The 12,669-nt window shown below is 34.1% G+C and overlaps 1 protein-coding gene across 4 annotated transcripts in view; it reads right to left on the reverse strand.

Moving 5' to 3' along the window:
• Nucleotides 1-12,669, reverse strand: part of COL24A1 (collagen type XXIV alpha 1 chain) — a 389,925-nt gene that overhangs the window by 127,376 nt on the left and 249,880 nt on the right. For all 4 annotated transcript variants that reach the window (XM_059925489.1, XM_059925499.1, XM_059925479.1 and 1 more), the window contains one exon: nt 7,598-7,651. In XM_059925489.1, the coding sequence (XP_059781472.1) occupies nt 7,598-7,651 (54 nt within the window). The remainder of the gene's footprint in view (nt 1-7,597; nt 7,652-12,669) is intronic.

A 12,669-nucleotide genomic window follows, 5' to 3' on the forward strand; every position in this document is an offset into this window, starting at 1 on the left:
GAGAATTTTGAATGGGATTGGATTATACCTAATTCATTAATCTAAAAAATAATCAGTCTTCTGTTTAGATGATAAATTGCCTTTCTGCTTAAGTCAGTTTCTAGGTCTCAGTAAATTTTCAAAATTTTCTTCATAAGTGTCCCATCGAATTCTCACTAAGGTTATTCTTAATTATTATGTCCTGTTTCTATCTTGAGTGGGATCATTTTCCTATTATATTTTGTGCTAATTACTTGTATGTAGGGAAACTGATTTTTAAAAACTGTTTATTATATGTATTGCTGTTATATTACTCTCTATCAGTAGTTGAAAAAATAGAATTGTCTTTGGGTTTTATAAGTCTTTTGGGTTTGTTTATATTTTCTCTAAATAACAATGCTTTCATTTCCTTATATGATGATTTGTGCATCATATCCCACTACAGTAGCTAAATCTTTAAAAATAATGTTAGATGATATAGTGACAGTTGGTAATCTTATCTTGTGGTTCCTAAGCATATATCAGTGTTTCAGTGCTTCCTAGTAGGTTGGACACAGACACAAGATAGATACACTACCATATTACAGAATTATGCTTGAATTTACTAGAATATTTTGTTTTAGTTAACAGACTTTATTTCTTAAAGAAGTTTTAGGTTTACAGAAAAATTGAACAGAAAGTACAGAGAGTTTCTATATACTACCCCTGCCCAGTTTCCCCTACTATTAACATCTTACATTGGTATGGTAGATTTGTTGCAATTGATGAACCAATATTGACACTTTATTACTAACTAAAGTCCATAGTTTACCCTAGGGTTCACTCTGTGTTGTACAGTTCTGAGTTTTGAGAAATGTATAATATCATGTATCCACTTTTACAGTATCATACAAAATAGTTTCACTGCCCTAAAATTCACCTGTCCTCCACTGATTCATCCCTTGTCCCCTTCCCCCAATCCCTGGCAAGCACTGTTCTTTACTGTCTCTATAGTTTTGCCTTTTCCAGAATGTCATATAGTTGGAATCATATGGTATTTAGATTTTTCAGATTGGCTTTTGTTTTCATTTAGCGGGATGTATTTAAAGGTTACTCTATGTCTTTTTGTGGCCTAATAGCTCATTTCTCTTTATTGCTGAATAATAGTCCACTGTATGGATGTACCACAGTTTGTTTATCCACTTAACCTTTGAAGGACATTATTGGTTGCTTCCAATTTTTAGCAACTATGAATAAAGCTGCTATAAACATTCATGTGCAGGTTTTGTGTAGACATAAGATTTACACTCATTTCAGTAAACACCAAGGAGCATGACTGCTGAATCACATGGTAAGAGTATGTTTAGCTTTATAAGAAACTGCCAAACTGTGTTCCAAAGTTGCTTTCCACCAACAATGAATGAGAACTCCTGTTGCTCCACATCTTTGCTAGCATTTGGTATTGTCAGTGTTTCGGATTTTAGCCATTCCGACAGGTGTGTAATGGAATGTCATTGTTGTTTTAGTTTGCAATTCTCTAATGACATATGATGTGAATATCTTAATATGCTTCTTTGCCACCTGTACGTCTCATCTGGCATGGTGTCTTCAAATCTTTTGCCCACTTTTTAATTGGATTGTTTCTCTTATCATTGACTTTTAAGAGTTCTTTCTATATTTTGGATACAAGTCCTTTAACAGATATGTGTTTTGCAAATATTTTCTCCCAGTAATGGCATGTCTTCATTCTCTGAACATGTCATGGAGCAGAAGTTTTTTTAATTTTAATGAAGTCCAACCTATCAGATTTTTCATTCATGGATCATGCTTCTGTTTTGTTGTATCTAAAAACTCATTGCCAAATCCAAAGTCATTGAAATTTTCTCCTCTGTTATCTTCTAGGAGGAGTTTCACAGTTATGCATTTTACATTTAGGTCTATGATTCATTTTGAGTTAATTTTTGTTATAGATGTATAGTTAATTTTGAGTTAATGAGTTAATTTTTGTTATAGATGTATGTATTTTGTTATAGATGTATATTGTTTTGTCTAAATCCATTTTTTTGCTTGTGGATATCCAGCTGTTCTGGTACCATTTGTTGAAAAGACTATCCATTGAATTGCCCATGTTCTTTGTCAAAGACCAATTGACTATATTTGTGGAGTTCTACTTCTGAGCTTACCATTTTGTTCCAATTATCTTTTGTCAATACTACACTGTCATGATTACTGCAGCTTTATAGTAAATCTTTAAGTTTGGTAGTGCCAGTCTTCTGACTTCAATATTATGTTGGCTATTCTGGGTCTCTTGCCTTTCCATATGAACTTTAGTATCTCTTTGTCAGTATCCACAAAGTAGCTCACTAGGATTTTGACTGGAATTGCATTAAATCTATAAATCAAGTTGTGAAGAACTGACATCCTAACAATGAGTCTTCCTATCCATGAACAAGGAATATCTCTCTATTTATTAAATCTTCTTTGATCAGAGCTTTGTAGTTTTCCTCAAATAGATCTTGTATATATTTTTTAGATTTATGCCTTTTTTTTTTTGATGCTGGTGTAAATGGTACTGTACTTTAAATTTCAAATTCCAATTGTTTATTGCTGGTATATAGGAAAGTGACTGGTGTTGGTCTTTTTAATTAACTCTTTGGGCTTTTCTTTATAGACAACTATGTCATCTGCAAAAAAGACAATTTTATATCTTCTTTCCCAGTCTTTTCTTTTCTTGTTTTATTGCATTAGTTAGGACTTCCAGCCCAATGCTGAACAGGAGTTTAAAAAAAGAGGGACATCCTTTCCTTGTTTCCCTGTTCTTAGGGGGAAAGCACCTAGCATTTCATCATTAAGTATGATGTTAGCTATAAGGTTGTTAAAATATATTCTTCATAAAGCTGAGGACGTTCCCCTTTCCTCCTAGTTTACTGTGAATTTTTATCATAGATGGGTATTGTATTTTGTCAAATTATTTTTCTGCACCTATTTTATATAATTTCTTTTTTAGTTTTTTAAAGTAATGGATTATACTAATTGATTTTTGGAGGTTGAACCAGCCTTACATACCTGGGATAAATCCCAGTTGGTTATGGTGTATAATTATCTTTATATATTGTGGATTCAATTTGTTAATATTTTGTGGAAGATTTTAAAATATATGTTCATGAGAGATACTGGTCTGTAGTTTTCTTTTCTAGTAATGGCTTTGTCTGGTTTTGGTATTAGGGTAATGCTGGCCTCACAGAATGAGTTAGGAAGTATTTCTTCTGTTTCTATTTTCTGGAATAGATTGTAGAAAATGGGTATCATTTTGTTCCTTAAATCTCTGGTAGTATTCACCAGTAAGACCATCTGGGCCTGGTGCTTTCTGTTTTGGAAGGTTATTAATTGTTGACTCAATTTCTTTAATCAATATAAGCCTATTAAGATTATCAAATTTTCCTTGTGTGAGTTTTGGTAGATTACATCTTTCAAGGAATTTGTCCATTTCATCTAGGTTATCAAATTTGTGAGAATAGAGTTATTCATAGTATTCCTTTATTGCCTTTTTAACGTCCATGGGATCAGTAGTGAAGGCCCCTCTTCCATTTCTAATATTAGTAATTTGGGTCTTCTCTCTTTTTTTTATTCTTGATGATCCTGGCTAAGGGGTTTGACCAATTTTATTGATCTTATAAAGAATAAGTTTTTTGCTTCATTGATTTTCTCTATTTTTCCTGTTTTTAATTTAATTGATTTCAGCTCTGATTTTTATCATTTACTTTCTTCTGCTCATTTTGTATTTAATTTTCTCTTCTTTTTCTGGTTTCCTAAGGTGGAAGCTTGTTATTGATTTTACATCTTTCTTCTTTTCTAGTATACACATTCAATACTATAAATTTCCCTCTACACACTGCTTTCACTGCATCCCACAAAGTTCGATAAGTTGTATTTCCATTTTCATTTAGTTCAAAATATTTTAAAAATTTCTCTTGAGACGTCTTCTTTGAACCAGTGTTATTCAGAAGTGTGTAGTTTAATCTCAAAATAGTTTGAGATTTTCCAGTTATGTTTCTCTTATTGATTTATAGTTTAATTCCATTATGGACTAAGAGCATATTTTGTATGATATCTTTTCTTTGAAATTTGTTAAGGTGTGTTTTATGACCCAGAACGCAGTCTGTCTTGGTGAATATTCCATGTGAACTTGAAAAGAATGTATAGTCTGCTGTTACTGGATTAAGCAGTCTATAAATGTCAATTAGATCCAATGTCCTGATGGTGGTGTTCACTTCAATTACAATCTTACTGATTATCTGCTTGCTGGATCTCTCAATTACTGATAGATAAGTGCTGAAGTCTCCAAATGAAATAGTGAATTTGTCTATTTATCCTTGGAGTTCTATCAGTTTTTGCCTCATATAATTTGATGCTCTGTTGTTAGATGCATTATTATGTCTTTGGAGAATTGATACACTTATCACTATGTAATGTCCCTCTTTATCCCTGATAATTGTCCTTGATGTGAAGTCTATTTTGTTGGAAATTAATATAACTACTCCAGCTTTCCTTTGGTTAGTATTAGTACATCTTTGCCCATTTTATCTATCTCTTTACTTTTAATATATCTGTGCCTTTATATTTAAAGTGGGTTCCTTGAAGACAACATACAGTTAGGTCTTGTTTTTCTTTCTACTCTGTGTCTCTGTTTCTCAACTGGTGCATTTAGAACATTTACATTTAAGTGATTACTGATACCCCTGGGTTCATACCTACTATATTTATTACTGTTTTCTGTTGCTACCCTTGTTCTTTCTTTTTTGTCTTCCATTCTTTTTATCCCACTCTTTTGAAAATTAAGACTTTTAATTGATTCCATTTTCTCTCTTATTTTAGCATGTCAATTATACTTCTGGTTTGTTCTAGATATATATTTTTGCTTACATACTTCTAAAGGAATTTAAGATTGTCATGAAGATTTTAAGGTACGTTATGGTTGGGGCTGAACTTCAAACTTATATACCTGATTTTCCTCTTACCTCTTTCAGTCATCTCTGCAGTTTCATCCTCTTCTACCAACATTTATTATATGTGGCATTTCTTCAAAATTCAGCCTTAGATCCTATTCTTTTCTCTTTCCTATACTTTTTCCCTAGACCAATGACTCCAATATTTTACATTTCAGGATATTATTCTGCTTTGAGCCCCACACCCAACTGCCATCTTCACAGTTCTCAAAGGCACCTCAAATTCAACATAACTAAACTGACTTATAATCTTCCATTCTCAAACATGAATTTCTGCTGGTATTCTCAGTTTCAGTGAGTGATATCATTATCTCATTAATTCTTCAAGCCACAACTTAGGAATCATACTTCACATATAGCATATCTATTTCCTGTTGATTTTATCTCCTTTTGAATATTTTACATCTATCTACTCTTTCTTTCTGCTAATCATAAACAGTTCTACTATCTCTTATCTGGACTGCTGCAACACAAAGCTATTCTTGTCCATTCTTAGTCCCTTCCAATTTGGTTTGAGTGATCTTTACAGAACAGTAATATGATCATAAACCTAGCCTTATCCCTTCAATGACACCCCTTTGTTCTTTGGAAAAAAATACAAATCTTTGGGAGTAGGGCTTACTGAGCTGCATGCGTTTTGTCCCCTCCCTCCCTTTCCGTCCTCATCTTGCACTCCCTTCCCACCTGGCTCTCTGTGCCACACCATGCTGGCCTTCTTTTATAAATTTATTTATTTATTTTTGGCTGTGCTGGGTCTTCATCTCTGTGCAAGGGCTTCCCCCAACCGCGGCAAGCGGGGGCCACTCTTCATCGCGGTGCATGGGCCTCTCACTATCTCGGCCTCTCTTGTTGCGGAGCACAGGCTCCAGATGCGCAGGCTCAGTAGTTGTGGCTCACAGGCCCAGTTGCTCCGCGGCATGTGGGATCTTCCCAGACCAGGGCTCAAACCCGTGTCCCCTGCATTGGCAGGCAGACTCTCAACCACCGCGCCACCGGGGAAGCCCTGGCCTTCTTTTAGATCTTTAAATAAATAAGTAGGGTTTTCTCCCAGTTCACGACTCCTCTCTGGAATGACTTTTCTCCATATTTGCTTAAGTAACTACTGTTCATCCTCCAGATCACAACTCAGATGCTCCTCCTCTGGAAGTTTCCCTAACCCCAGATTAGGATAGTTTCTTTGTTATGTATTATCTCAGATCTGACTAAGTAGCTCAAATATGTGAAACAAAGCCCATTATATCCATTACGAATTGATTTATATTTTATTTAACAGACCCACTGACCCTGTGACCTGTATGTCAATTTTTAGTTGCTATTAAGCCATTTTAGTCGTTTATTACTACAACAATAAATCTTTGCTTGTATAAAGCCTAAGATATTGTCTGTGCTGTTGCCATAGCCCTGTTGATACACTTATCTTGACTTAAATGTGTTCTCTCTTAAGATTAGTTTTAATTCCATTTCACTTCATCTAATATTACTGGCTGAATGATTACACCTTTGGCTAAATGACCTTTGGTTAATGCTGTTTAACAAATATGCATCAGGTAGATATAATATGCCAGACGTTATACAGGAAAGAGGACTGTAAAGGTGCAAAAAATGGTCTCTGACTTCAAGGAGCTACAGACTCTAGAAGAAAGAGGTATTTAGAGATTTGCATGATTTATGATCAAATGAATATTAGTATTAGGATGGCAGGTTAAGAGATACAAAACAGAGAAAACTGAGAATTTAGCTTGATAAAATCAACACCACATTTAAGATACTATATTTGGAAAAATTACACCCATAGGCAAGTGTTTACTATTGTTTGGAGAGCTTATACCATAGGTTAAATATGTAAAGGAGGAAATGAACACAGTTTGGTAAGAAGAGCTCTTCGTTAGAATTTTCTACTTCCTACTAGCTAAATGAATTATGCAGAAGCCACCTATAAACTTTTGTGTCAACTGATGGATAAGATCAACCCAGTAGTTTGAAAGACTATTTGTACTGTAAATCTTAGAAGCGTGTTACTGCACATTACATCTGATACTATTAGCCAGAAGAATGGCTTCATAGGCAATAAAGAATATATTGTGAGAGATAAGGCATGGCAAGGTATTTCATTTTCACAATTCATTTTCCATGGAAACTATATAACTGAGTCAGATTTATGAAATGGTGATGTGACTTTCTGAATTATTGACCTAACAGCATTTCTGTCAAGTTTCCACATTTTGGCCCATTACATGTAGAGTCTGGCTTCTCTATATGGTCTTTTATCATAGAGTTGCCCTCATAAATGTGATTTTGTGTGTGGGAGGGCAGTGTAATAATTATTATACGAACAGCAAGCCGTTCAGAAAAAAATTCTGAGATTCAATAAAACTGAATTATCTTTGCTGAAAATAGAAATATGTGAAGTTTTAACAGTTCCAGACAAACAGGACCAAATTTGACTTTATGAAACCAGGAAGGCACTAAAAATTATATTCACAGCAAAATATTCATTCTTATAATTAGGTGCCCATGACACATGCTGATTTCCAAAACATACCAGCCACAGCACAACAGGGCAATAATAACAGACAGGTAAAATACATTATAAAAAAAAAGACACAATTAGAAACACATGAAGATAAACTTACTGGTTCTCCTGCAAATCCCCTGTCTCCTGTACTCCCAGGGGGTCCTTGTAAACCCTGAATAAACAAAGGCAAAGTTTGAAGAAAAAGTGATGCTTGAAAATGTTTTAGTCAGTTTCCCTACCTCAGCTTTCCCTCAAGATCCTCCCATCTAAGTTTTCTGTCTACTTCTATTTGTTTTTTCTTTTGTGGTAAAATACGCATAACATAAAATTCACCACTTTAGCAATTTTTAAGTGTATAGTATGTGTAAATTTACAGTACTGTGGCATTAAGTATATTCACATTGTTGTGCTACCATCACCACCACCTATTTTCAGAACTTTTTATCTTCCCAAATTGAAACTCTGTACCCATTAAATAACTCCCTATCCCCTACCCTCTTCCCCTGGCAACCATGACTCTACTTTCTGTCTCTATGAATTTGACTACTTTAAGTACCTTATATAAGTGGAATCATACAATATTTGTTCTTCTGTGTCTGGCTTATTTCATGTAGCATAATGTCTTCAAGGTTCATCCATTTGTAACATGTGTCAAGACTTCCTTCCTTTTCAAGGTTGAATAATATTCCCTTGTATGTATATACCACATTTTGTTTATCCATTCATCATCAATGAACACTTGGGGTTTTCTACCCTTTGGATATTGCAACTAATGCTCCTATAAACATTGGTGTACAAGTATCTGTTTGTATCCCTGCTTTCTATTCTTTGGGGTATATACGAAGAAGTGGAATTGATGGATTATATGCAATTCTATGTTTAACCATTTGAGGAGCTAGGCATACTGTTTTCTACAGCAGCTCCACCATTTTACATTCCCACCAGCATAGCACAAGGATTCCCATTTCTCCACATCCTTGCCAACACTGGTTATTTTTTCTGTATATATAGGTGTGTGTGTGTTTAATAATAGTCATTTTGGATGGGAAGTGGTATCTCAATGTGGTTTCGATTTGTATTTCCCTAATGACTAGTGATACTGAGCATATATTCATATATTTATTGGCCGTTTGCATATCTTCTTTAGAGGAATGCTTACTCAAGTCCTTTTGCTCATTTTTTCATTGTGTTGTTTATTATTTTGTTGTTGAATTGTAGGAGTTCTTTATATCTACCTGTATTCTTTATATTTAATCTCCACTCCTATACAGTGACAAATATTTGTCATCCAGAATTATTTTAGATTTGGATTCTTTTATACTTTTAGTATCAATATAAAAAGTTTTTTTTCAAAAATAATATACTTGTGATGTATTAATAAGTATGACTTATGCCCTTATAACCTGGGAAGGCACAAAGCTCTCAGAACCTAGATGACCAGAAATGATCAAATTGGACCTCTCCGATGTTCTTTATTTTCCTCCATTTTTACATCATGCCACCTACGGTACCATAAAATTGAGTCTTAGATATGGGGGTATATTCTAAAATGGTATGTAAAACTCTAAATTAAATTCCAGGTCCTCTTTGATCCTTTCATTTAAAGATTAACTGAGCATGTACTGTGTGCCGGACACTGATGACTACTAATGATGTATAAAATACTGCCCTTGTTTATTTGCAATTTGCTTCTTCTACTCTTCTACATTACTGACCTTGGGAAGTTTGGCAATTATACAGCAGATCACAATTACCATTTTATCTTAAAACTGAAATCTAAAAAAATATGATATTAAATTGGAAGTAAAGACGTTCAATATTTCTAGCAACAAAGAATCTTCTAAGTTTTGATTATCAACGCTATGTTTAGTTACATATGATTGTCTGGTTAGAGAAAGGGAGATATGCAAAATCTCATGGACTCCTGTTGGAGTAAGACCATGTTTCAATCATGAAAATCATCTGCTACTCACATACTCCGGACTCCTAAATTAAGGGATCAATATAAGGGATCCCTCTGTACCTGGTATATCAATTGAACATACAGCAAGAGTTCAGAACCTTAAATAATGTCTGCCCAGTTTGCTTTGTAAAGTGTGTTTGCACACAATATTAAGCTTAATATGTACTTGTAATACTGTTAATGGTGCATAAGTGCTGTTAGGCAAAGCTATGAAGTGACCTAAATGGATTCTAATTATTTTTATTGGAGATGAAGAAGAAAAGCAAAAGCTGGCACAAAATAAAAATTCCCTTTAAGACTTTTCAGATGCTACTGAAATACATTATTTGTAGTACAACTCCTTGCTCTATGAGGCATCTCAGCAATTATGACAATGATGACCAGGAGGATGATGACTATGGTGGTTGCTATTTATCGAGAGCCTGTGCTGAGCACATAACGAGCATCATTTGTTATAACTATAAAAGGTATCTCATTTTAATGATAGGGAAACTGAGGCTCAGAGAGGTTAAATAATTTGTACAAAGTCAAAACAGCTATAAGTGACAGAACCAGCATCTGACCTCGAATGTGTCTGACTCCAATGCCATGCTCTTCCACTACACTAAACTGCTTTTTACTGAATTCCATGAGAAATCAAGCATTCAATGCCTTTCCATTTTAAATAAACATGTTTAGAGCATCATCAAGACATTTTATGAGAATAGGCAAGGGAGTATATAAATGTTATTTCTATTGCCACACTTTCACTGTAGGATCATGAAAATGTGTGCATTCTGCTTCATTGTCTGAAGAACGGGAAAGAATACAGTTAATACTGTATACTTTTTGTATTGTAAAGATTATGAAATAAGTGCTTCTCAAGTATTCTGAGTTACTACAGAGAAAACTATATTTAAAGAAGAAATGCTAAGTGTTTCCACTTCCAATACTGGCCAAGTTGCTCCTATCAAACCAATCTATATAGAGATAACTATAAACCCAAGATAAAATATTAAAAAGGAAAGATATGAAAGCACTGGAGAAAGACCAAAAATAGGCAGGAACTAGAGTAGTAGGGTCTACACTTGAAAGAAGGGAATGACACTAGGTGAGTTTCTAATTTTTTTATATGGCTTTTAGCCAGAGGAGAAGCCATACAAGATGGTTAAAATAAAGTAGGATAGAAATCTTCAGTCTGATTGGCATGGAGGACCCTAGGGCAGAATTTGAAGTGACCATAGATGGTGAAAAGTGGTGAAAGAAAGAGCCAGAGAGGAGCCTCAGATTGCAAATATAAACTCTGCTTATAGCTCTTGCTGACATTTAAGGTTTATATTCGTATGGCAGACGCCAAGTAGCCCAGACAAGGCTAAAAGAACTTAATAGAGATTTCAGCAGCCACCTACCACAGAGGAGAGAAAACTTGGAGTTTTACCAGCCAAGTTAACTGCCTGCCAAATTAAAAACAAAACAATACTCTTCAAAGAAATATAACAGACTTTAGAGTCGCTAAAATGAATCAGTCAAAATGTTCAAGATACAATTCAAAATTATCAGACAGGGAAAATTTCCCATATTTATAAGAAAAGGCAATTAATGGAGACCAAACTCAAGATTACACAGATGTTATTATGTATCACACAATGATTTTAAAGTAGTTCGTATAAATATGCTCAATAATGTAAATAAAAATGTACTCATGATGAATAAACAAATAGGAAATCCCAGAAGAGAAAGAGCATTTGTAAAAAGAAACAATGACAATTATAGAGCTGAAAATTAAATATCCAGATAAAACTTAAAAATACAACATCATAAATAAAATTTTATTGAAAGGCTTAACAAGTTAGAGAAGATAGATTCGGGTTGCACAATTGGAAAAAAAAAAAAAAAAACAGGAAAAAGAAAGATTGAAGTAGGAATGAACAGGGCCCCAGGGATCTAAGGTAATCAAAATGACTAACATATATTTAATTAGAATACAAGAAGGAAAGGAGAGAGAAAATGGTGTAGAAAAAAAATCCGAAAAAAAAGTTGAAAAATTTCCAAATTTAGTGAAGGCAAATTTACACACGCAAGAAACTCAGCAAACATTAAGCTGGATAAATGTAAAGAAAATCCATCTAGACACATCATAGTCAAACTACTGAAAGCCAAAGATAAAGAGAGAATCTTGAAAGCAGCCAGAGAAAAATGATACATTATATGCAGGGGAATAATGATAAAGATAAGTGTGGACTTCTCATCAGAAATAATGCAGGCCAAAAATAAATGGCATGTCATCTTTACAATGCTGAATAGAAACAAACAAACAAAAAACCCTGCTGACCCAGAATTCTATAACCAGTGAAAATATCCTTCAAGAATAAAGGTGAAATAAAGAAAAACTAAGAGAATTCATCACTAGAAGAACTTGACTATAAGAAATCTAAAGGAAGTTCTATAGGCTGCAGGGAAGTATACCACTTAGAAATGTGCATCTGTAGAAAGAAATGAAGAGCACCAGAAATAGTAAATGCATGGATAATTTTAAAAATCACTACTTTCCTCCTAAATATCTCTAATTTATGTTTCATTTATATTAAAGCAAAAAGTATTTTATTTATATTAAAGTAGAATTTTAACTTTGCAATATGGGGTTTATAACTTATATAGATATAAAACAAATAGAGCATATAAGACAGGATGCTGGTAAACAGGTCTCTATGGCTGCAAGTTTCTTACAATTATGTTAAGTATTACTGTATTAACTCTAAGTAGACAGTGGAAAGTTACAATGTGATCCCTAAACCACGGGTTGGCAAACTACAGTCTGAGGGCCAAATTTGGACCATCACCTGATTTTGTAAATAGTTTTTTTGAATAGTCATGCTCATTCCTTTATATACCGTCTGTGGTTGCTTTCACACTATGATGACACTAGAGCTGAGTAGTTGTGACAGAGACCATACGGCCCACGAAGCCTGAAATATTTTGTGGCACTTTACAGAGATAGTTTGCTGACTCCCGACCTAGAATAACCACTTAAAAGTAATAATGAGTAATAATGAGAAGTAGAGCTAAAAAGCGAATAGTTAAATTAGAGTGGCGTTCTCAAAATCATTCAGTGCCTAAAGAAGGCGCTGCACACCACTACTGCCGCCACAGCAGAGGAGAAACAGCCATAAAAATGGTAGACCTAAATCCAACCACATCAATAACTACAATAAGTGGAAATGGAGCAAACACTAATTAAAAGGCAGAGG

Source organism: Balaenoptera ricei, chromosome 1 (assembly GCF_028023285.1).
Source record: "Balaenoptera ricei isolate mBalRic1 chromosome 1, mBalRic1.hap2, whole genome shotgun sequence".
Lineage (NCBI taxonomy): Eukaryota > Metazoa > Chordata > Mammalia > Artiodactyla > Balaenopteridae > Balaenoptera > Balaenoptera ricei.